We start from the raw sequence: 25,802 nt of genomic DNA on the forward strand, positions 1-25,802 counted from the left end.
GGGTGAAGGCATGAGTCTTTTCCTGTCCCTCTAAGCTCTTCTTGCAAACTGTCTCTCATGCATGCAGTGCTGCCCAGTGGTTAAGAGTGATGGCTGAGGGCTTCCCTGGTGGCGCAGTGGTTGAGAGTCTGCCTGCCGATGCAGGGGACACGGGTTCGTGCCCCGGTCTGGGAGGGTCCCACATGCCGCGGAGCAGCTAGGCCCGTGGGCCATGGCCGCTGAGCCTGCGCGTCCGGAGCCTGTGCTCCGCAACGGGAGAGGCCACAACAGTGAGAGGCCCGCGTACCGAAAAAAAAAAGAGTGACGGCTGAGGGAGCTGATTATAACCTTGAAAAACGTGACTTCATGTCTCTGAGCCTCAGTTTTCTCATCTGCGATATGGGCATAAGAGCAGTACATATCTCAGGGGGCCTTAGGGAGGTGGGGATGATGGGATTATGTATGCAAAGCTCTCTCAGTGGTAGCTGGCACCTGGACCATGATCCACACTTGGTAGCTTTGTGGCCAATTCTCTGTGCTCAGCTGAGTGGACGAAAGTACACGAGGACTGTTGCCTACGCTTCTGTCCCATGCAGGCAATGCCCGCCCTCTAAAACATGAGGCTTCAGCAGGGGTCTGGCTGTAGTATAACAAAATTGGGCAGGAAGAGGAGCCGGGACCCTTCCTCCTCTTCCCCCAGGCTTCTCATAGGAGCTTTTTCCCTCCCCGTGTCCTTCTTTCTCCAGGAAAGATCCCACTGAAAAGGCAAACAGAGCAGGAGGAAGCAGTGGCTAGGAGGCAGGGGAGGAGAGAAATCAATCACCCCATTGCCATTGCCATTAGCTACCTTGGCTCTTCCCACTTCAGCCGCCACACTGGTTAATGGCCATGCTGCTTCTGCCCACATGCTTCTCCCATTCGCCAGCAGTCAGAGTGCAGGCAGCACTTTGGTGCAAATGAAGAAAATTGTTCATTAGCACCAGGGGCTGACTGGCACTACGTTTGCCAACCTCCGTGGCAACCTGACCTTTTTTTTCAGCTTCTCATTTGACGTGATGTGAGTGGTCTTGTACGTGCTGTGGCACCTCCTTTGGGAAGTCTTCTCGCCTCCCCTCCCCTCTTCCTCCTCATCCCATAGCCCCCTTGCACTCCCCAATCAGGGCATTTATCACTCTGTATCCCTTTAGTCTATTGCAGTTGTGAGTGGGGGCCTCAATGCCAGTGCAGTGGCTGGCACATAGTAGCTGTTTAATAAACTGTGCTCAGCTTGGCAATGGAGAAGAGATCCAGGCCCTGTCCTCAGGGGCTCCAGGCTGGTTGGGGAGAGAGGGGACAGCTCAGGCTGTAGGAACCAGAGCAGAGCTGCCTCAGGTCCACAGGCCTTGGGGTGGAGGGGCCGCATCATCTCACTTAGCGCTTGGTCTCTGGGCTCAGACTAAGTCAGGGCCCCGGATCTCCACTGCCCCACCCCACACGGCTCACAAGATCCTAAAAATACAGTTTTTTCATCTCAGGACTGGGAAGGAGCGTGGAAGCCACTCCTTCTGCTTGCACATCTCCTGGGTCAGGGGCATCACCTCCTCCCAGGGAGGCTTGTTTTAATCATGGATAGGAAGTGTGGTCAGATGACGCAGAAATCTTCCTCAGCAGCCTCACTACCTCTCTCACTCCCTTCCATTAGAAGCACCACTGCCATTGGACTCCTCCAAGCACAGCTGTTCTCTGGGACACGAGAGCCCTCCGCTGGTGCAGACAAGGGAATGCCGCTCGGCCTCAGATGCAGATGCTACGGTCTAGCTCTCTAACCATCTCTCGGGGTGAAGGCCTGAGTTTGGGCATGTGTGTGTGTGTGTGTGTGCGCGCGTGCGCGAGTGAGGTGACAGGGAAGCTGTGCCACTATTCAGACACACATTCAGAGACAGGTTGCTACGATGTTTCCAGGATGAGGGGCTTCCGACAAACAGATACCCTCCACTCTTGCCCAGCGTCTCAGAAGGCTCTTTGCTGGTGGGGCGGGGCTGGAAATGTGAGTGGCTGTTCAGGGTGGGCTAGTGATGCTGCATTCCACAGCCTCACAAAACACTCCCACTTGGCTCCCATCAGACCTTCCACAGGGCATAGACTCAGGCACCCCCTCCCCTCCCAGAGCCCGTCCGGAACAACCCCACCTGGATGCTGTGTGACTCCTGTAGCCTCTACTGCCGTCCTCCCCAGAGTGTCAAGCCAGCCGGTATTTGGCCAGGAGGAAGGAGAGCACAGGCTGTTCTCCCAGGGAGTGGGGGTGGGCGGTCCTGATTCAGACACCATGTGTTACCTGGGTAGCAGGAGTAATGCTGACCACCGCCCCGGACTCACAGCCCAGAGGGCCAGTCCGGGGACATCTGGGTAGGGAAGAGGCTACACCCCACACTCTGGCGCAGAAACGGCTACGCTTTGCATGCCCCCCAACACAAGCCTCACCCCATTTTTCCTGCCTCCTGCTCTCCTCCTCTCCCACAGTAGAGTCTGATCGTGGCACTCACCCTGGGGGTTGGGAACTTAGCCTATGCGCCCCACCCCTTCCCACCTCCCCGGGGAGATGGGGGGCGGACATTGGCTAAACAAAGAGACGCCCTAATGGAGAAACTTCAGGCACCAAGAGCATATAATGTGGGGGAGAGGTCTGTCCTCAAAAGGAAGGAAGTGTTTCCTTCTCCCCTTTCTGGGCTCTCAGCGCACTGGAGCACGGGGATCGTGGGCAAATCACTGCCTTACTGAGGTCTGAAGCTAAAGGTGAGGTAGGGGCAGAGGGAGCGCCCACAGCATTATGTCTTTAACGCCGGTCGTAGGACGGTGCCACCACCCTCAGGTCTTCTACGCTAGGTCCGGAGCCCTCGCTACCCCCCCTAAACCGCCCTCCTGGGAGGCGGGTGCTTAACCCGCGGCGGAGGGTCCGGGGGACACTCACGGGTGGTGTTGTACTTGACGCCGTTGAAGTACTCGGGGCACTGCCTCTCCACCAGAGCTCCGGCCGCGCTCCGGGGCCAGCACGTCCCGATCTGGTCCAAGGTCGTGTTGCAGTAGGAGTAGGGACCTGGCGACGGGAGAGAGCAGAGCGGAGCTCAGAGGGGTTGTTGGGGGCGCGGGGCGCCGCAGGACGTAGGGCGCGAGGCGCTCGGAGCGCGGGGCCCTGGGCGCACCCAGCGACCCAGGGAAGGAGTCCGCGCCGACCCGGTCCGCTCGCCTCCCGCCTACCCTCGGGGTCCAGGGGCAGCCCCCAGCCGTCCAAGAGCAGCTCTTCTGCCAGCTCCAGGCTGCAGTTGGCCTCCAGCAGGCTGTGGAGCAGTGCCGCGTCCATCGCGCCCCGGAGCCGCGCGCCGAAAGGGAGTGTGAGGGCGCGTCCGGCGTGGCTGCCAGGGGCTGGGTTAGAGAGTGAGCGGCCGAGAGAGCGCAGGGTCCTAGCCCTGCTCGTCCAGCCCGACCTTCCGGACAGCCTCCGGACGCTGCGCCGGATCGCCCGGAGCTGCCAAGTCGGGACCTTGGCGGAGAGGAGCTGCAAAGCGCAAGGAGCTGCCGGTGCACCCGCTAGGTCGCGGCCAATGGCGGCACCAGGGGGCGGGGCCAGGCGGCTCCTCTCGCCCTGGCCCAGGCTCCCGCCCCCGGCCCACCAGCCCTGCCCTGGGTCCGCCTTCTCAGGCCCCGGCAAGGTCCGGGGGAGGGTGGCGGGAATGGAGAGTGTGGGCCTGGTGGGCAGGATGACCCGTCCGAGGATCGAGGCCCAGGGGTTGCATGGCGCAGCAAAGCGCGGCCGCCCGCCCGCCCGAGGAGCCAGAATCGGGTGGCTCGCCGCCTGACTTTCTCCTCCTTGAGCGAGGACACTGGAGGGGGCGACAGGGGGAGTGGCGAGTCCACGTGCAGATGTGTGCGCTCTAGAAAAGTCCCCTTAGCCTCTGGGAAGGAAGTGGATTGGAGGGGCTTCGAGGGAAGCAAGGGAGCCACTGAAGAGTCTAGTGAGATCAAATGGCCTGAATGGGTGCAGACCCGGACCAAGCCGTGGGGGCCGGAATAGAGAGGGACTTCGGGGAGTGCCAGCCCTGGTGAGGAGGAACTGGAGAGAGGAGTAGGTGGGTGGCTTCCAACAGGAGCCAGGAGGCAGGGGTAATGCCAGGGCTCCCGCTTGGGTGACTAGGGGCGGGGTTGGTGTTGTCATTTAATGACATGGAAAAGTCCAGGGGAGAATCTGGCTGAAATTATCTGGAGGATTTCAAACACCCGGGTCTTACTGCCCTGGGTTTCAGAGGGAATAAAGTGAGAAGTGAGACCCTCTCTTCCTCTTGGTTTGGGCAGGGCTGCCTGAAACTGGTTCCACACCAGTGAGTGTGTGTGTGTGTGTGTGTGTGTGTGTGTGTGTGTGTGTGTGTGTGTGTGTGTGTGTGTGTGTGTGTGTGTGTGTGTGTGTGTGTGTGTGTGTGTGTAGGAGAGATCAGACCCCATAGCAAGTGTGGAGGAGCTAAAAACCTTTATTTGGAATTTGCCTAGGCCCCTCAGGACTGCCTGCTCCATAATTCCCTGTGGTTCCACTGTGAGTGCCTAGGCCAGGCCCACTGCTCATGCCTGCTGAGTGGGGGGATCTGGGCTCAAGAGACAGGGCCTGGGGTGTTGTTCACCCCAACTCAGTCTCTACTCTCTCTGCCTCTGTCTCTACTCTCTACGCATTTTACCCCAATTCTCACCCTCTCTTCTGGGGCAGTTTCTCCATCAGTGAAATGTACTTAGAGGCCCCTCCCAGCCCTGACAATGTCTGGTTCTGAGTTATGAGATGCAAAGGCAGATGTACAAAGGAAGATGTACATGTGTGTGAACGTGTGTGTGAGTGTATGTGTTTCTATCTTCAGAGGGCAGGGAGAGCTGGGACCCAGTCCCAGCTGGGCTGGAAGCCCCAGGGGAGCTAGACCTATCCCTTCTTGCCATCCTCCACTGGGAACAAAGCTGCCAGAGAAGGCTGAGAGCACCCTGAGGCAGCATTATGCCCTGAGCAGGGAGAGGAGAAGAGGCAGGCTGGGCTGCCTTTGTGGGCTCCAACCTCAACAGCCTCCATATGAATGCAGCTGTCACTGCCCAGGCAGGGTCAGGGAGCACTGAGACCAGGGCTGAGCACAGTAATCTCTCCAGGGCCAGCTGATTGGCAGGCACAAGGTGCAGACCAGCCAGCCGGGTCTGTCTTCTGCCTTTTGAATGGACAGAGCCCTTGGCTCAGCTCGGGCAGCTGCAGAGGCAGAGGTCCCTTAGTGTCCCTAATAACCAGTGCCAGGAGCAGGTGAGGATCAGTTGAGTCCCAACTTCAACCCTAGGCAGAGTCCTGTTGCCAGTCCCAGGCTGAGATTCGGCCCTGGTCCCAGACTGAGCCCTGCCCCACAGGGTCACACATAGGCTACAGTGTGGCTGGCAGGATCAGCCCATTTCTTCACTGGGAATTAGTCTCATTCATGCACAAAGGAGGGCTCTCCACACACTGATCCCAGCCCAGGGGGAAAAGGAGAGATCAAGCTAAGTTATTAGCCTGTTCATCACCAGAGCCACAGCACAGGAAAAGCAGCTATCTCATGGGGTGGTGAGTGCCCCGTGACCATAGGCCAAGGATTTAATCGTCTCACACGAAGAATGGAAGGTTGGGGCTTCCCTGGTGGCGCAGTGGTTGAGAGTCCGCCTGCCGATGCAGGGGACACGGGTTCGTGCCCCGGTCCGGGAGGACCCCACGTGCCGCGGAGTGGCTGGGCCCGTGAGCCATGGCCACTCCGCTGAGCCTGTGCGTCCGGAGCCTGTGCTCCACAACGGGAGAGGCCACAACAGTGAGAGGCCTGCGTACCGCAAAAAAAAAAAAAAAAAGAATGGAAGGTTGGCCTGGGTGACCTGGACTGCTCTTAACTGGGACAGCACATGTGATATAGGTTCCTCTGGGAAGTGACCATTTCAGGGGCAGAGGCAAAGTTCATTCTGCATCTTGACGGGACAGTCAAGGCCTGAGCACAGGCCCACAGACCTGAGGTCCCCTGGTTTCCAGGATGCAGGGCCATTTCGTCATGGAGTTTATTATCATAGGTATGACTGTCTGTTATTCTAGATGCGAGAGAGGAAAATGAAAAAAGGAGCGGCTCTGGAACAAATTGATTTTACAGCTCAGTTTAGTGTCTGCAAATAGGTAAACGAGGAAGATATTGTAAAGAGCGAAAACTTTCCTCACTTAGATTAAAGTCAACTACAATTAATAAAGTCTGGCACGTTTTGCTAGCCAAGGAAGCAGAGGTGGGTGGGAGGTCCCTGGGATGGAGGTGAGCTCCCAGGCCAGGCATTGGGGCAGCTGTATTTGGGACAGTCTGTGTGCCCCCAGTCTGGTGGGACAGGTTGCACATAAGTTCAGGGAAGTGTGACAGGTGCTGGGGAAGATACCTGGGTGTCATGAGCAGAGTGGGGGTGGGTCAGGTGCCTCTGGCGCACCTCTGGTGTCAGCTGCAATGGCAGTGGATGGTCCTCCAGTGCACAGCCTAACACCGGATAGGCGTGCACAGCACAGTGGAAAAACACACGTTGTCTCGCACAGTCGCGTGTCTGCACAGCACACACACGTTCTCTCACTCATCCCACCACCCATCAAACATCAGCTGGAAAAGAGGATTTGACAGGACAGAGTCTGCCTTTGCATGTCTGATGGGGCTGTGCTGTGTCAGGCTGAAGAGACAGGGAGTATGAAGGGCTGGGACGGGTTGTGGGGTTCACTGCAGTTACAGTGGGACTGCTGAGGACACGGAGGCTTGGGAGAGGCCAGAAGGTGCCCCTCTCTTGCCCTGCAGCACTGGGGACAGTGCCCCCGGCCAGGCCAGATACTCCTTCCCCATCCTACCCCACTCCACGTTGGCACAGGGGAGATGGCCTGGTGTCTTCAGGTTGAGCCTTGGGATCAGGCTTCAGGCCCCTGGCAACCGTCCAACCCTACACTGTCGTTTACAGATGGCCAAAGGGAGGCCCAGAGGAGGAAAAGGAACTTCCTCTCCACCGGCTCCCAGGCCATCCTCATCTCCACAGCAGATTGGGCTCCTTGTCTCCCTCACTGGGGGAGGAAGTGATTTCTCTAAGATCGTGTGACTTCTCACAAGAGCGGCTCCCCATTGCCCTCGGGACAGAGCCCAGCTCTTTAGCTGCAAATAACATTCTTCATGATTATCTATTCCCCATCCTCTTGCCCTTCTCAACTTGAGACGCACTTTGGAACAACTCGCCATTCCCTGGGGACCTTCCCTACCTCTGTACCTTCGCGTGTGCCGTTCCCTCTGCCAGGAATGCCCTTACCGCTGTGCTCCAGTTAGCCTAGCCGACTCCCATTCACCCTTCTAATGTTCAGCTTAGCCCTCACCTCCTTTGTCTTGTCTGGGTGGGTGGCCCTTCTCCGTGCCTCCGTCTGCTGGGTGCTGGTCGATGTCACAGCAAGGTTGTTGGTTTTTCTACTGTGACTCCCAGAGGGCAGGGCTGGTCATGTTCACTAAGCAGTCCCCAGCACCCATCAGAATGCTCCAGGCCTGTGCTCAGTGAGTCACCACTGAAAGAACAAATGCCCTGGCAGCAGCCCTGTCTCCCAGACCAAGGTTCTCTTCCCATTTGACCAGCCCTGGGGTGTGTGTGTGTGTGTGTGTGTATTGGATTAGGGGGTTATTTCAAGGAATCCTTGATTCCATCTGGATCCTTATATTGCCTGTGGACTGAAAAAATAATATGCCTTACAACTTACAGTATATGCTCTATTAGATTCCTCTGCGATGAACAAAACAGAAATAATCCACTTAAAGCCTGCCTTAAGTCTCTTGTGATTATGCGTTTTTCCTTTATTTGGACCTCAGGGGCATGCATTTTAATTGATCAGAGTCTTTGAATCATGACCTCTTGTCATCATTAGCCCATATATGGCCCAACTTTATTCTATTTTAGTCTTTTCTTTTTTGGAAGTTTGTACGTAGTAGCACATATAAGGAATCTGTTGCCCAATCCAAAACTAGATCATTACCAATCACTTACAAATTTATCTATATACCCCTCCCTCAGAGGGAACATTCTTTTGAATGTTGTGTTTATCATTCCTTTGCTCTTAGTTTTTTCAGTTTTATCGAATGAATATATGTCTAAACAATAGGTTGTTTGCTTCTACTTGTTTCTGAACTTTGTTAGTCAATATGCATTTTCTCAATCAGTGGACACCTAAAAGGAGATCCCTACCACGTGGGGACCTGAGAAACTATTCCTGAAGTCCGAGGGCATCCTAACAGCCTGCATGTCCCACCGCAGGGGCATGGTTAATGAAGGATGATGCATCCCCACGGTGGCTGCTAGGCAGCACCACAGCAATGTGGTGGATGAATAATTAATGACACAGGGAAATGTTCACTCTGAATTACAACAGGAAAAAGCAGGTTACAAAACTGTAGACACAGGATCATTCCAGTTTTGTGGAAAAAAGAAAAAAACATGAGGCTCTATGGTTTGATAAACTTCTGGTGGATGTAAACATTATAAAAAATTCCTGGGTTGTGGGATAATGAGTACTTATCGTCTTCTTTGTTTTTTTTTTTTTTTTTTTGCGGTACACAGGCTTCTCACTGTTGTGGCCTCTCCCGTTGCGGAGCACAGGCTCCGGACGCGCAGGCTCAGCGGCCATGGCTCACGGGCCCAGCCGCTCCGCGGCATGTGGGATCCTCCCGGACTGGGGCACGAACCCGTGTCCCCTGCATCGGCAGGCGGACTCTCAACCACTGCGCCACCAGGGAAGCCCTGGGAAAAATATTTTTAAAATCCAAAGAAGGGCTCCCCTGGTGGTGCAGTGGTTGAGAGTCCGCCTGCCGATGCAGGGGACACGGGTTCGTGCCCCAGTCCGGGAGGATCCCACATGCCGCGGAGCGGCTGGGCCCGTGAGCCATGGCCGCTGAGCCTGCGCGTCCGGAGCCTGTGCTCCGCAACGGGAGAGGCCACAACAGTGAGAAGCCTGTGTACCGCAAAAAATATATATATATATATTTTTTCCAAATTAAATATATGTAATATGTATTCCACTTATAAACAGATGGATGATATTCAAGTCAAGCAGGGCAGAGCTCGTGTTTGGAGAGGCTGGGACTCTCTCCACTAGGCTCAGAGGTGGGGAGGATGCGTATCACCTGCCAGGAGTCACAGGGAAGGTGAGGGTCCATGCCACACACTGAGCAAAGAGGGAGGGCAGGGAGAAGGTGGTGGATTTGCTATAAACAGGTGTTGCCTCTGAGAGTAAAGAGCTCTGGCGAGGGGAGGGTGGGAGCTCTCCTGAAATGGGGGGCCTCCATTTTTTGCCCGATGGCTGCTTGACGCGCTGGTGTAGCCATGGTCTCTCTTTCAACCTTCACAGTAAGCCTCTGAGGTCGACTTTGACCAATTTTTAACAGATGAGGAAACTGAGGCTCAGATGTTACAGGCTGAATAGTGTCCCCCAAATCCATATGTTGAAGCCCCAATCCTTAATACATCAGAATTTGACTGTATTTGGAGATAGGTTCTTTAAAGAGGTCATTGCTTTAAAATGAGGTCATTAGGGTGGGCCCTAATCCAATGTGACGAGGGTCCTTGTAAAAAAAGGAGAATAGGACACAGACGTATGCAGAGGGAAGCCCATGTGAAGACACAGGGAGAAGACGGCCATCTACCAGCCAAGGAGAGAAGCCTCAGAAGGAACCAACTCTGTTGACACCTTGGTCTGGGACTTCTAAGGTCCAGAATCATGAGAAAATAAATTTCTGTTGTTTAAGCTACCCAGTCTGTGGTATTTTACAGCAGCTCAAGCAAATTAATACAGATGGGTTGGCTGACCCATCCAGGGTCACAAAGTTGTTAGGTGGAAGAGCTAGGATCCAGACTTGTGTCTGTCTAACCCTAACACCTGAGCTCTCGGCCACTCCACTGTTAAGGAGGGCAGACAACAAGGTTTTCCTCTTTATGCGTGACTCGGGCTGCGTTTGGTGCTGGGTCCCAGTTCTGACCAGCACCCTTGTCTCCTTGTGTTCTGGCAGTAGCTCCAGATCCCAAGGGCACCCACAGCCCTCCTCCTTCCTTGCTGCTTCTGTGGATGCAGCCCTGAGAAGGCCAGGACACTGTGCGGGGCCTTGGGGACATCTTTCCAGAGCCCGTTGAGGCCCGGGGCTCTTCTGAGTTAGCTCTGCAGTGGCTAACCCTGACTCTGAATCAGCCTCCAGGAAACTCTAAGGGGTCAGAACTCAGGGTCCCAGCTGCTACTTCACAGGTTCTTACCAGGAGGTAACACCTGTAGCCACGGGAACGGGAGAACGTGTTTTACACCTTCTGCCGGTCTTGCCGGAGTTTGAGAGCAGCGAGGTGCCCCCTCCTCGGGCACCTGAATGCCAGGCCAGCCAGCTTCCTTGGGTGTAGACGCAGGGAGCCGGGAGCTGGAGGATGACTCCCGGCCAAGTTCTTCATCATCGGTGAAGGACCTGAGCCCCAGTGGGGAAGGGGCTGCCCAAGGACAGACACACGGCCCGGGCCTGGAAGCCAGTCACCTTTCACCACCTGCTGAGCTGGGGCTGGCCCGGGAGAGCCCGCTTCTCCCGCAGGCCCCGGGCCCACCCCCAGCTTCCGGGGTCTGCCGCCGGTGGTGGCAGGGGCCTGGCATACCTGAGAGGTTGGTGAGGGTCATGATTGCGTGGCAGTACTGTTCCAGTAGCATCCACACGGGCTGGTCTCTGGGTGCCTGGCTGGGCCCGGCCGCCTAGAGGACAGGAGAAATGAGGGTCAGGCCCTGGCTAGACAGTGACAGCACATGTCTGCCTGTCCCCCACCCCACCCCGCCTCATTCTGTCACTCATCCCTTACCCCTCTACTGTACAGAGGAGAAAACAGAGGAGGGAAATGCCCAAGGCCACACGGCAGAACAGCAGCCTGGCCAGACCTGGAACCCTGAAAAGGCCTTAGAAGTGGTCTAGTGCATCTTGGCTCCCAAGGGAAGACTAATGCTCTGTCCATCCCTTGGCCCCCAAAGGTCTCTTCTTCCAGATGGGATGTGCCCTGTGTCCTTCTGTCAGCAAAGCTGGGGTGGGGGTGTCCGCCAGCCCTTCGTTTCCCCAGCAAACATTTGTACTGTGTCTACTGTGTGTCAGGCCCTGGCTGGGGGACACGGTGTCCTCAGGGTAGTCCCAGGCCAGGTAGGGATCCCCTAGACTTGGAAGGTGCAGAAAAGAGGGGAGAACAGTAGATGATTTGACTTTGTTTCCCTGTCATACAGGTAAACAGGCAGTTACAAATGTTAACACATGGGACTCCTAACTTGGACTTGGGAAGACAGGGGAGGCTTCCTGGAAGAGGTGGCACTTTGGAGGCAACCAGATGGGTGAGTAGGGGAAAAGGAAGGAACCACTGTGCCAATGTGAGCACTTGCCAGGAAAACAATGTGATTGTTGCAACAACGGCAATTCCATCCAAAAGACAGAAACCATCTAGGATCCCATCTCCTGAAAAAATCATGAGGGAGTGCTGGATGTAGAGGGACAAAGTGGATGTGGTTATCTCTGCCCTTCAGGGGACCATCTTCTGGAGGGAAAGATGGATGGGTAATCAACTTGTTACAGTGTCTACAATTTGCTGAGAAGGAATAAGGTAGCATCACAGAGGGGGTCATGCTGATGTGGGCTTTGAAGGTTGAGTAGGAGTTTGCCCAGCTGACAAGGGTGGGGCCAGGAAAGGCATCCTAGGTAGAAAGCAAAACACGTTCAAAGGCAGAGAGGCTGGGAAGTGCATGGTGCGAAACTGAACAAAAGCAATGCCCTCTAAAATTCTAACCCTTGTCTCCCATTCTTTCCAAGACCACCACTTCTCTTACCTTGTGGCCAGTGCATGCGCGCACGTGCACTTGCACATGTGTATGCAAGATGACTTTTTTTTCTTTTTTAATTTATTTGGTTGCACCAGGTCTTAGTTGCGACAGGCAGGCTTATTTAGTGGCAGCACGCATGTGGGATCTAGTTCCCTGACCAGGGATCGAACCCCCGCCTCCTGCATTGGGAGCGCAGAGTCTTAACCACTGCGCCAACAGGGAAGCCCGCCAGACGACTTTTGCACGTCCCCCCAACACCGATATTCCTGATCCTGGGATTCTGGAAGGCACTGCCCCACTAGTGGGCAGCCCCTCCCCTTTCTCCTGCCTGTCAGATATTTCCACCCTGGCAGCTGGGTCAATGTTTGCCCCAGGATGTCCCCAGGACCAGAGCCCAACAGCCCTCAAACATCACGTTCCCCACGTCGGGCTCAGTCCATTTCCTGTGCTGGGGCTGGAGGCTGCATGCTCAGCGTCACCACGCCGACCTGGAGCCCCTAATTAATGACCCCGTTCGGTCAGGTGGGAGAGCCGAGGACGGCACAGCCACCACTTACAGGCACTCACTGCACCTGGGTTCTGCCAACTGTCTCCACAGGGCTGGAGGCAGGAGGAAGCGCTGGGAAGCAGAGCTGTGTGTGTGCAAGGCGTATGTGTGCGGGGTGTGTATATGTCTGTGTGGGGTGTGTGGTTGTGTGTGAGAGTAGTATGTGTACAGTGCGTGTAGTGTGTGCGCGTCTGGCTGCTGTGAGGGGCTTCCTGAGCCATCAGCCAGGAGCTCTGGCCGCTTGACCTGCAGGACAGACACTGGGGGCCATGGTCTTGCTGTTCACATATCCCAGGGCTGCCAGGAGCTCCCCAGCATCAGCTTCTTGGGCATAATGAAGGCCTAGCTGTCCAGAGAGCCACCTGCCACGGGTGAGGTGGGCTGGGGAGGGGACACTCTGGGTCCTGGGAGTGTTCTGATGTCCCACCCTCAGCTGGGTCAGGGGAGAGTGTGGGCCCTAAGACTAACCCATCCCCTGTTCCCATCCCCCTTCTCTTCATTTGAGAAGCAGCTAGTACGCTCTCTCTGGGGGCAGGGGGGAGGGCTGAGTTCCTAGTGAGCCACCAGCCTCTGGAAGTCATAGTAGAGGCAATGCTCAATGCAGAGGCATGTGGTGTTGATGGTGGACTCTGACCAACCAGATTCTGCATCTTAGATGCAAGCTCCTTCTCTCAAAGCCCCCAGTGGCCACACTGTGGCCCCATCACTCAGGCATCTCATGTTCAACTTTGGGAGGGTCTGAACACTTGGCTCTGAGCTCATGGACAGGGGCGGCCAGGCATCCTGTGCCAGGACTCAGGCACTGAGTGGGGCTGTCCTTGTATCAGTCGCTGCCATCTGAGGCTGTGGCTAAATCTTCTTGCTGAGCAAAGCAGGGGGCACTGGCTGCCGTGCTCAGTATTGATGTGTGCTGTTCAAGCCTGGGCAAAATGGGCGAGCAGATCAGAAGTGGTTGTGAAATAATTCCCAAGTCTGGGCTCCATCTCCAACTCCTTCTCCACTGGTTGAATAAGCTGGCAAAGCCAAAGATGTTCATTCTCTTCAAGGGGGCTGGTTGGGTGTATTTGACTCAGTTCAAACCTGCAACATACCCTGGAGGTGCCCATTTTGGACAGAGCCGCTGCTGCTAACGGTGGTGGGTGGGTGGGGGAGGGGCGGGCAGGGAGGAGGAAGGAGAGACCGGTGCCCTCAGAAAGCCCACAGTGGGCCAGGGAAAGCAGAGACACAGCCGTGAATAATTATCCCCAAGGCCCGGGTGATGAGCTCTCAGAGGCAGCAGACTGCAGACATGCCCGTGTTCAGGGCTCTGGGGATGTTGCTTCTCAGCTCTGTGGCCTTGGCCAAGTTACTTAACTTTTTTGAGCCTTGGCCTCCTCCTTTAAAATGGGGATAATACAAACCCCATGGGGCTCTGGTGTGCATTAAACAAATTACTGACTGTCAAGAGCTGCTACATAGAAGACACGTGTTACATGGTGGCTCTTGTCAAGGACTTTAGGAGGAGTACAGTTAGGGAGCTCAGTAATGGGGGGTTCAGACCTCATTTGGGGGAGTCCCACAGCCCAGTTCAAGCCCTTCTCCTCTAGAAAAGCCTCTTAGAAACCCCATGCAGCCAGCATGGCTCCCCCTCTCAGCCCTCACCAGCCCTCCCGTGTACAGTGGCCCCTGAAGACGCACCTGCACCTCCCTCACTGGGCTCACTGCTCAGCAGTGCTCAGTGGATGCTGAGTGAGAAAACTGAGCATGGAAGCTGAGTCCAGGAGGATGGAAGGACTTGGTCCAAGGTAGGATGAAGGGTAAGAAGAGCAGAAAGAAATTCTGGGGCAAGAGCTGAGCGAGCAAAGGCTCAGAGGCAGGGAAGCACAGGGCCTGCTCAGGAAGCAGCAAGCCTCTGGTTTGGGGATGCTATTAAGAGGACAGAGGGTGGGAAAGAGGCTTCTTGGATGTGAAGTCAGCATTTACTATGTGCTAGACACAGCTCTAAATGCTTCAGGGCAGCCCATTTAATCCTCACAACAGCCTCTGAGGTGGCTGTGAATGACCCCATTTTACAGGTCAGGAAACTGAGGCCCAGAGAAGCGACGTCACCTCCCAAGGCCACATAGCGGGTAAGGGGCTAAGGCAGGACTGTTCAGACAGTCTGGTAGGTCCCAAGTTGGTCAGATACACACTGAAGAGCTGGTCCCGTGTGAGGGGGTGAAAGTCTGTGGTCCGCAGATGCTGGGAGGACCCCAGCTCCAAAAAAGGGTGAGTCAGAAGCAGATCTCACCAGTGGAGTGGGGGCCTGGGGGCAGAGAGCTAGGTCATGGGAGGAGGGGAGGGAGACCCAGCCAGTCTGGCAGGGCCTTGCTCAAGGGAGACAAGAAGTCTGGCTTCTAGAACTGACTCTGAGCCACCTGAAGACCCCATTGTCTCTCTTTTGTGGGGGACACCTTGGACTTCTGTATTGATCAGCTCTTGGCTGTCACAGGGGCAGAGAGCTGCCCCCCCTCACCCCGCCTCAGCCCCGCCCCATGAGGCTACAGGCTGCTGGAGCTCAGGGCCCATATCTGTCTGCTTCACATCTGGGTCCCCAGTTCCCAGTCCAGAGCCTGGCATGTAGCAGGTTCTCAATAAATGTTTGTTTGGATGAGACCATGGCCCCCTCGGCCAGGGAGAGCTGCACCCCTACCCCCAATTCTGGGAACTCAGTTCTGGGCTTTTCCTGCTTGTCAGGTAGCCTTCTTTCTGAATTCTCCCTTTGAGGACATCCCGGGTCCAGCCTCTGTGTGCCTGGAGTTGGAAGCCCTCCCTTATACAGGGCAAGGGAGAGGCCCTGGCAGGGGGAGCCAAGACAAGAGAGCCAGCTGTTCTTCCTCCACCTTGGGCCCTGTCCAGGCAGAACCTGGGGCCCAGGCGCCAGGCGGGCCTCAAAGGTGCCACCTCCCTGGAGCCGGGGGTCTGGCCCAGCCTTGTGCTCCCTCCTGGCTTGGCGACAAAGCTTCCTCTAAATTTAGCTGCTGGTCTAAGCCTGGGAGAGTTGGGACCACAGGTCCTGCAGCCAGGCTGCCAGTACTGGACAGGAATGGGGTGAGCTCCCTCCCTGCCTTCTCCCTCTCTGCCCAAGGTCAGAGAGGACTCCTCTGGAGTGTGTGTGTGTGTGGGTTCCTCCCCAGTGTTTTCTTTCATTCACTGGTCTCACTGAGCCTGAGTGAGGAACAGAGGAAGGAGAAACTCAGGCCCTACCCGGGGGAAGGAGGAAGAGATGGGGACACTGAAGACGGGGTATGGGGAGGAGGGAAGGAGGGGCAGAAGAGAGGGAGGAAAGGAGGAGGGATGGGGCGTGAGGAGGCAGAGTCTGCGCCCTGAGCAGACACAGACCAGACAGTACTGGAGCTGCAGTGGGCTGAGGCAGAGGGTGAGGGACTGGCAGTCAGATGAAGGAAGTAGGTAATTGTTTTCTGGAGTATCCGAGCAGGCTTACTGGAAGGGGAGACCTTTTAGCTGCTCAGTTCTAACTTATTAGCTGCCGGGACCTTGAGTGAGGGCCCCAAGAGCCCGCAGCAGCTTTCCATAGGGCTCTCCCTATCCTGACTGTTCCAGCAGTTCCCTCTTTCTAAGATGTCCCACTATCCCATCTAGTCTGAATCCAGCCACCAACTTGCCTGGAGAAACTTCCAGGTCTTTCCTCGGCATGCGTTCTCTCTCATCTCGGAAAGCCTGTGGCTCCCTCTAGCCTCTGTCCCTCTTCTCTGACCTCGGCCAAGCCCTGGGTCCTGCATACAGATGTCTGAGGGAGCAAGGCGGGAGGGAAGGCAGGAGCTGGCCTGCGAGAGGTCCTACAACAGGTCACTAGGCCTAAAATCTCCTTAATGATCAACTCATCTAATATCCAGTTTGCCTAAAAGTCACCTCTTTCTGATTTGTTTTGGCATCTGAGTGTCTTACACTTTCGTGAAGGGAAGGGAATATGGAGTCAGGCTGCCTGGTTTGAATCCTGGCCCTGCTACTACCAGATGAGTGACCTTGGGCACATGACCTTGCCTTAGCTTCTTCATCTGTCAAATGGGGATATTGATGGTCTTATGCCTTAGGGTGGTTGTGAAGCTGAAAACAGGTAATGTGTGTCAGAGCTCAGAACAGTACCAAGCATGTGGTAAGTCCTGTGTAGATACTAAACAGAATAAAAAAAAAAAAGCTTATTGGATAATATATCCCTCCCTCTGGCAGATTTGAAATGATATCTTAAAAAATTAGAATTTTGGGGCTTCCCTGGTGGCGCAGTGGTTGAGAGTCCGCCTGCCGATGCAGGGGACATGGGTTTGTGCCCCGGTCTGGGAAGATCCCACGTGCCACGGAGCGGCTGGGCCCGTGAGCCATGGCCACGGGGCCTGTGCGTCCGGAGCCTGTGCTCTACAATGGTAGAGGCCACATCAGTGAGAGGCCCGCGTACCGCAAAGAAAAAAAAAAAATTAGAATTTTGAGTAAAGTGACTTATGACTGACTGAGGAATCCTAAAAATGATTAAAATTAGATAAAGTAGAAAATGATAGCTAAAGGAATACAGAATAGTCCCATAATTCATAAAGTGCTGCAAATCTGAGACTTACTAGGAATACGAAATTAAATAGGCAGACAGACAAACTGGTTTTTTTAAAAAAATACTAAAACAGCAACAAAATGGCAAAAACAGAGAGACTAAATTAGCTGATTAGGTTAGAAAACTCTCAGAGAGTAGTTGAATTTGGGGGAAGAGTTATTAGATGAATTAGCTTCTGGTAAATGGCCCTTGAGTCCCCTGCCCTCAACCCTCTACAGACCCCGGGTGTGTGTGCAGGGCCCTGGCCTTGGTTTTGGGGAGAGCTGTGTAGGTTAGGGGGGTGTCCAGGCTTCTGGAATTTGGGCCTTCCGTCTTTGTTGAGCCTTCTCAGGACAGACAGCCCCACCAGAAGCAAGAACCTGGGGCAAGAGACCACAGAAGTGCTGTTCTAAGGCCCTGGGGGGAGCATCTTGTTGCTCAAAGGTCCGAGGGGTTGGACCCAGACAAGCCTTCTTGGGGTCTTCACAGAGGGGGAGGCAAGGTTAGAATCAAGGGGTTTGGAATCCAGCAGCCATATTTCTCAGCCTTACTCAGCCTGCATTTCCGTCTGTAAATAACTGTCCCAACCTTCCCAGTGTTTTAGTAAAGGGCTTAGCATGGCACCCGGTGCCCAAGAAGCCTGCATGATTTCAGCACTGCTTCCCAACGTAGCTTCTCAAAGGCCTCGGAGGGCAACTGGTAGCACCAGGGTCAAGGCTTGGCTCCTGCAGGCTCTTGCAGTGCGGGCTGACCCAGTGTGTCCTCCCGACTCAGCCACCAGCTGGAATTTTCACAACTGCATTTTAGATCAGGCCCCTCCCCAGCTTAGCTAGCCCTGAACTCCCTGTGCCCTTGGGATAGAAATCAGATCCCACCAGGACCCACCATGCCCCCTGGAGCCTCACACCATCTCTTCTCAGGGTTGGGACTCTAGAGCCTTCCTCCCAGCTTGCTCTTCCCTCAGCCTCCCTCTAGGACCAGCCCATCTCCGTCCCTGCCATCCTGCCCACCTCCCGCCAGACTTCCTCCCAATCCTGGCAGAGGCTCTTATACCTGCACACACTTGTTCTCAGTTCCCATGACCAGAGTTTGTAAATACACACTTAATTCTTAGCCGTTGTTTTCTTCGGCCAGCGGCTTCTTTAGGCTATCAACTTCATAGGGCAGGGGCCATGGGCTGGTGTTTTCACCCTTATGTCTTTACCATGCATGATCTACCTTAAATACTGGCTGAATCAAGTATTATTGAATAAATGAGAGGGCGGGAGGCCAGACCCTCCTGGATCACCTTCCTTCCCCACCACCCGCTCCACGTCACTTACTCTCTTTTCATAGAGAGCAGAAATCTCAGAATAGTTGGACGAGGACCCAGAAATAAATCCCATTACCACGAAGACCCAAAGCAAGGAAGCCTGCACTTTGGGGCTAGAGAGACCACGGTCCTCTCTAGCTGGTTACGTGCTGAGTAACTTTGGGTGAGTAACTAGCCTCTAGTCTTGGGCCATATGGGGAGCTAGGGGCAGGGCCTGGGCTGACTCTAAGGGGAGAGCAGACTGTTGCCTCTGAGGTCGCCAGTTCTGATGTCCCCGGGACCCAGGGTACCCTCCCAAAGACCCCTCAACCTGGCCGGGCTCTGGGGCAGCAACCCGAAACCCTCTCCATCCCACCAGCTTGGGCGGTTGGCATCATGGCCCCCAGAGGGGGACGGCTGAGGGGCCACCCTGGCCCTAACACCAACTGTCTTGAAGGCAACTATCCCCGGAACAAGTGCCAGGGGGCAGAAAGAGCTCAGAGCCCAGGACATCGGGAGTGGGAGGTGGGCAGGAGCGGGTGGTAGTGAACCCACTCCACAGCCTCCACCCATCCCTGCAATGTCGTTAAAAGGACCTGGCAGGTCTAGGGGCCATCTGCCCATCGGGGCACTGACCACACCTCAGCATGGTGCCCTCTCGTCCACCTGACCAGATCCCCTGGGAGGGCAGGACCCCTAGTGCCTTCATCTCTGCTTACTCTGTGCCAGGCATGGTGCTCAGAGCTTTACCCGTACTATCTCAACTATTCCTCGTGACAACCCTATTCAGTAAGCACCAAAATCATCCTCATTTTACCCAGGAGGAAACTGAGGCTGGGGAAATTTGAGTAGCCTGTCCAAGGTCACACACTAAGCAGCAAAGCAGGGATTTGATCAGGTCTGTCTGCAAAGCCACTTTGCCACAGACAGTGGATGCTCACTACCCATCTGTTGAATGAGTGTTGAATGAAGGAGTCCTCTGTATACATACGGGGATGGGGCCAGGCCTCCTGACCTCCAGCCTGGCTCTGTCCCTTGCACTGCATGGCCTCTGAAACCTTTTAGTGTCATGGCTCTTCATGAGAAGTGTGGCCTAGGACAGGTCACCCTTCCTCTCCGAGCCTCAGTTTCCCTACCTGTAAAATGGGGAGAGGGTAAGAGGTAGATTCCTCTGACATCTGTTTCTGGAAATCACCCCCTCCTAGCCTCACCCCCACTTCTTCAGCTCTTCCTGTACAGCCCCTCTCCATCCCATCACCCTCGGCTCCTACTTGCAGACCCTGACTCTGGCCAGTGGGCACACCCACAGCTTTGAGAAACCCCTGGCAAGGCTGGTTCCCCCAAGTGCCCCCTCTGCCCCATTGCTCATTTGATACTGAGGGCTGCCTGGTTTCAGGCACTGAGACAAGTGTGGGGACCGGGCTGTAGGAGATGGGGGACAGCTTTCTGGCGGTCCCTTGTGGGGAAGGGCCAGAACTGGGATGGGGTGAGGAAGGGACTTGAGGCTCCTGCAGGGGAGACGCAGCGGGATCTATGGGGGAGGTGACAGAGCGGACAGGGGACAGGAAATTTCTGGACCCGAGGAAGGGCATGTCCTAGACACTAGGGCGTCCCCCAGAATGTTCTGCTCCTCCACAAAGGCTTCCAGGTCCCATCCTAGCTGGTGTGAAGAGTTTCATCTCCCCTCCACTTGCCCCCTCATCCAGGCAGGACATCTCCATCCCATCACCGGACACAGGGATCCCCAACCCCATCCCGGCTACCATGCCCTAAGACCTCCTCCATCCAACTCCTAACAGGGCTAAGTGAAACCGAGCCCAGTAACTGAGCAGTGAGACCCCCTACCGCCTCGCAGTCAGGAGAGCACGTAGCTCCAGCTCCCGGCGCCCCGACCCTGCGAACGGATCCCCCCGCCCCGCGCCTCCCCGTCCCACGCCTCCCCGCCCGCCACCACTCCCCGCACTTACTCTGAGCAGAGGCGGCAGGAGGCAGAGCAGGCAGAGCAGCGGGTGCGGGGCGTGGAGAAGGCGCGGGGGCCCCGCGGGACCCCCCATGCCCTCAGCGGCTGCGGACCCGATCGCACCTCAGAGCACAGCGGTCCCGCCCTCCCCCGCCCCAGGCTAGAGCTGTGCGGGCCCCTCCCTCCCCAACGCGCCAGGCGGCCAAGGTATGGCCCTGGGCACGGGAAGGGGGGGTATTCTCCCCCCTCCACGCTCCGCAGTGACACCGCCCCACGGCCCGCCCCCTCCAGGTTATTTATAGCGGTGCTGGGTGGCAGCTTCTGCCCAGGCAGCCGGAGAGAACAGACTCTGCTTCCAGTCTGCAGGGAAGGGGTTAATGCCTTTCACCAGCCTGCCACCTTTGCCAGGGCTGTAGCTGCCCACGCTGGGGAGAGAGGAATTGAGAAAGGGAGGCGGGGGTCTTTGTGGTTTTGGCCAGAGCACAGAGTGAGCTGGGCGGTTCTCATCCCCACCAGGCTTCCCAGCCCTGCCGGCATCTTCTAATTGTCTGGGGAGCTTTTACCACACACCACTGCCCACTGGGACAATCGAAATTTGAACGTGGAGGCCAGATTAAATAATAATTCTGTATCAGTGTTCAACTTCTCGATTTTGATAACTGCCCTATCCATAGGTAAGAGAAAATCCTTGGTCTTAGGGAGTAATATTTAGGGCTAAAGGGATACCATATCTCTAACTTATTTTCAAAGAGTTCAGAAATACACACACACATACACATACAAATACACATATAGAGAGAAAGAGAACAATAAAACAAGTGAGGTAAAATGTAAATAATTGGTAAATGTGGGCAAAGAGTATGTGGGTATACTTTGGATCATTCTTCCAACTTTTCTGTAAATTTGAAATAAAATGCTAAAAAAATATATCCAACAACAACAAAGGAACAACAACAACCAATGCAGCAATGCCAGACCCCACCCAGAGCTTCTGATGATACAGGCTGGGGCAGGGCCCAGGCATTGATATGTTTTAGTAAATTTCACAGGGATCCTGATATCGGGCAGGGCTGCGCAGTGCTGGTCTCAGATGGGGACAGGTCCAGCCTAGGGCTGGGTCAGGGCTCAGGAGGTGAGGATTCTGGGAACCACTGAAGAAGGCTGTGGAACTCTTCTAACAGGTGGGCCTGGTGCACAGCGTTTAAAAGCTTAAGCAGCAATTCCAATGTTATTAGGATCTGAGGGGAAAGCATTTGAGGAATGTGATTAGTGAGGCACTGAGCTTTTCCTGGAGGGTGCAGACGAGGTGGGTACAGCCCAAGTTCAAGAGCCTTAGACACTCTGTTTACTCTGGTCTCTGCCTGGGATACTTTTCTGTCCCTCAGTTCTTCTCCTCCACCTGCTTCCTCCAGGCAGCCCTTCCTGACTGTACCAGCTCACACATTGGCCTGCCCTGAAATCTCAGGGCCTAAATCTGAGCCCCTGGATTCTCCTCTATGTGGACTGTTCTCTTATGGCCCCTTGGATGAGGCTGGCCTCCACGCAGCTTGGTTGGGAGGCAGGGGAGGCACTTCTTTTTATTTGTTCCTCCCTTTCTCCTCTGTTGCACAGAGCCTAGCTCCAATGGTGCAGGGGCATTTTTATGGGGAGATCAAAGGAAGAGTTGACCAGATCTCCCCATTCATCTGAAGGTGACAGGGTAGAAACCCCTGAGACAGGATATGGCTTTACTGGACCCAGTCAGATGGGCTTGATCAGAGGGGGCTCCTGGTAGGAGATAACCACTCAGTCGGACTTTGATTGAAGGGTGGGTAGCCTCAGAGCTGATGAGTTATCATGAGGTTCAACAGTTGTTTTCAGCACCTGTTACTGGAACATCTCCATCACAATGGGTGCTGTAAAGCAGAGAGCGGAGGCTCCGACCTTGAGGCCAGCCTCATTGCCTGTGAAGAGAGTGCCAGCAGAGGGAAGGGGTGTGGACCCTGTGAGATCTGGGCCTGAATAATTGTGATACGAGGTCCGGGACAGCTCAGGGAGTGGGGTGGGGGTGGGGGACTCTGGGGGAAAGGCACTACAGGAGCTCCTTGAATGATTTAAACAGATGGAGAAGGGAGAGGTCTTTCCTCCAGATGGAGGAGTTGGGGAGAACAGGAGCAAGGAGCTGGGCAAGCACAGCTGGCTGGGCTGGGTGTCTAGCTGGGGTGAGGACAGTGTAGGGTCAGGCAGTGAAGGACAGGCTGTAAGGAAGCTAGATCTGCTCTAGTTCTAGGAGGGTCTACAGAGCAGGCACATGGGTGCTCAGTCCTGATTCCTCCCTGGTAGGACATTCTGTGTGCGCTTCCCTGGCTTTCCTTGTGTTTCCAAACGGTGCCCTCCTCCAACCTGGAAAGTTCATAGGAGGGCATCCCTTGGACAACTAGAGCTGCATTTTGCACCAAGGTAGGGATTGATCCCCAGGAACCCAGGGGTTTACATCTCCCAACCCCCAAAGTTATGCTTTGCCATTGACTGGCTAGTGCTCCTTTTCCTGGAGGTGAACCAACTCCAAATGTGATTAACTTGGGGCTCCCAGGCATCTCACTGCTGGGGGTCTTCTTTCCCTTTTCTGTCTTGCATTGCCCCCTCTCTTACCAGTCTCTCCTGGGAGCACCTCCCTTATGAGTGCCGTGTGGGAATTCTCATCTCACCTCTGGGAATCTAAGGGAGCCTAGAAGGTTAGGAGAGTCTGGACTTGGCCCTCCTAAATGTCATGGGTTAAAAACAAACAGCAACAACAATAAGACACATACAAAAACTTTTGAGCCCCTAAACTGTCCTCTGGACAACTTTTCTCTGCTTTCAGAGACTGCTGGTGGTAGAAGAAACCCTGCCAGCAGCTATGATCTGGACGAGGCTAATACAAATTGTCATTCATAAGCTTTCTCTTCCTAAGGGCAGACTGGCGCAGAGGGGCCTTTTTATTTATGAAAATGCCTTTATGGCCCTTTTTGGTTATGAAAGGCAAACTGAGGATGGTCTAGAAGGGAGGTGGGTGGCTTGCTTTGTAAAATAAAGCAGTGGAAATTCTGCATTTAGCCTAGTTTGGCATCTAAGTCAGTGACGGTGTAGAAGGGCTGGGATCTGGGCCGAGGGTTGTCCCCGGGACTTGGAGAGAAAGGGGGGGACAAAGACTGCTGGGTCTGAGGAGGGGTGGGCTGGAGGGGCTTCCCAGAGGTGTGAATAGTCAGTGAACATGAGCAATGGGGCTGGAATTATTCTCTGCTACCCCCATCTTCAGAAATAGTCCATCCTACATGGCAGCCTGTGTCAGTGGCACTTGGGGAATGAGGACGGGTGCCTGTGCGTGGCTAGAGCTGGAGAGGGGTCAGCAGCTGCAGGAGGGAAGGGTGCTCCACATTGTTTTGTCCAGAATGGTCCTGTCCCTCTGAGCAATGCTCTGTCCTCTGCTCCAGTGTTTCTCAACAATTTTTCTTTCTGGTTTTTTTTTTTTTGGCGGTACGCGGGCCTCTCACTGTTGTGGCCTCTCCCGTTGCGGAACACAGGCTCCGGACGCGCAGGCTCAGCGGCCATGGCTCACGGGCCCAGGTGCTCCGCGGCATGTGGGATCCTCCCGGACCGGGGCACGAACCCGTGTCCCCTGCATTGGCAGGCAGACTCTCAACCACTGCGCCACCAGGGAAGCCCCCCATTTTTTCTTTTTACGTTATCATCCCTCCACCCAAAAGGAGCCCTTTTTATATATTTTCCTAATTGCCCTCCCCGCTATGAAATTTTAATACCACAGACGTATTGTATATCTATTTATGTACTGTGGTTCTTTGGAGGGCCATAAACCCTTATAATATCTAAGATTGTTTTGCCTTCCAAGTACCACTTTTTGCCTCCTTGGGGGCAAGATTCTCCTCCCTTCCTGCCCCCACCCTCCCCAGTGCACGTTCTAATTCAGCCACCTGATTGGATTGGCCTATGCAATCAACCAGGCTGGACAAAGGAGAGGACCTCACCCTAATGAGCACAGTTGGTTGGTACAGGAGTGGATGGCTGATCTGAACTGACTCAATCAGAGTCCTTCCCTAGGATTTTTAAACTTTGCATCAAAGAGAAAGATTATTCCTCTTTTGGAGAAACTGACAGATGCAAAGCATAGCCGTTGACTTGGCTGTTGACTGTTGTCTGGGGAAAGCCAAGCTGAAGGAAAGGGGAGCAGAGAAAAGAGGAGGGGAGAGGGTGCTGGTAGCCTTTGAGGCTCTGATTCCAGTCCAGCCAGAAACCCACTTTGCCTCTGCCCCCAGAAAGGGACTCTCAATAAATCTTCATTGATGCCTGAGCTAGTTTGAAGTGTATTTCTGTTGCTTACCACCCAAGGAATTCTGATCAACACAGAAGGATCAAGAATTGAACAGGAGTAGAATTTAGAGTAAAAGGTGACCAGGAAAGTGGAAGACACCCCATGTCTGGGAACCGAAACTGTTGGGGAGAGCCCGACTTTCTGTAAGTCTAATGGGCTGGAACAATCAGGTCATTGTGTGTGGTTATGAAAGGAAAGGGTGACTTTGGAGGACTGGGGTTCTTAGGGACACAGGTTGCATGTGTCTCTGAGTGGAAGAGGGACAGGGTTGGATCTGCAATCTAGAATGCTTGCTTGGGTGGCAGGGTGTTCTTGCGTTAGAGCCACAAGTCTGAAGTTAAGGAGAAGGCAGAGTGGCTGGTGCGGCAGCCCGGGCAAGAGATAAGATGGCGTCTCAGTCCAGAGTCTGAGGGAAAGGCAGGGGCTGCACCACACAGGGCGCATTGGCTATACTCCCTGTCCCGCCTGGCAGGGCCATCACATAGACCCCATCTCTCATTTGGGACTGAGACTGCTCAGACCCATTGCCACAGCAGATGAGGGGGAATATGCCCCCTTTATGGCCAGATGACATCTTGTCCCCCAGGTTTATGATGCTATCACCCTATATTATTTTAGCTGTGGTCACACTCATTTAGCCCCAGACTGCAAAGTATGCTTTTGCGATGCAATTTCAGAACACAATTTTATAACATTGCTGAAAGAGTAGGCATTGATTTTGCTCTTTTTTTTTTTTTTTTTTTTTTGGCGGTACGCGGGCCTCTCACCGTTGTCGCCTCTCCCGCTGCGGAGCACAGGCTCCGGATGCACAGGCTCAGTGGCCATGGCTCACGGGCCCAGCTGCTCTGCAGCATGTGGGATCTTCCCGGACCGGGGCACGAACCCACGTCCCCCTGCATCAGCAGGTGGACTCTCAACCACTGCGCCACCAGGGAAGCCCAGATTTCGCTCATTTTTAATTTTTTTTTTTCTGTTGGTTCTGTGGGATATTACTCTGATCTCTCTCTCTCTTTTTTCCTCCCAAATTCTGGTTCAGGGTGGTCAGATCCAAGTATGAGTTATGATCAGCTCTGTTGTCACTTGGCTCCAAAGAAAAACAAGTCAGCATGTTTGATTAATAGGGATTAAGTCAGCTGTGGCACAGTTTTTACCTGCTCATCAAGGAGCCTTGAACTTTGTGCCTGGAGAACAGCTGTGGGGCTTGTGTTTTCCCGAACAGCTCGGGCTCCAGTGCTGAGTGGCACTTG

At 54.7% G+C, this 25,802-nt stretch overlaps 1 protein-coding gene across 5 annotated transcripts in view; it reads right to left on the reverse strand.

The window, feature by feature from the left end:
* Positions 1-20,301, reverse strand: part of CRHR2 (corticotropin releasing hormone receptor 2) — a gene marked incomplete at both ends in the record, with an annotated part of 44,958 nt that extends 24,657 nt beyond the window's left edge. For 3 of the 5 annotated variants that reach the window (XM_081244231.1, XM_081244230.1, XM_081244229.1), the window contains 2 exons: positions 2,927-3,052; positions 3,214-3,316. In XM_081244231.1, coding sequence (XP_081100357.1) covers positions 2,927-3,052; positions 3,214-3,316 — 229 coding nt within the window. Of the gene's footprint in view, positions 1-2,926; positions 3,053-3,213; positions 3,317-10,656; positions 10,751-20,214 lie in introns of those variants that run through there. The other 2 variants (XM_081244228.1, XM_081244227.1) reach the window with 2 other exon arrangements.
* Between the last annotated feature and the right edge of the window lie 5,501 nt (positions 20,302-25,802).

The sequence above is a fragment of the Mesoplodon bidens genome (genome assembly GCF_964165515.1).
Source record: "Mesoplodon bidens genome assembly, chromosome: 9".
Classification (NCBI taxonomy): Eukaryota; Metazoa; Chordata; class Mammalia; order Artiodactyla; family Ziphiidae; genus Mesoplodon; species Mesoplodon bidens.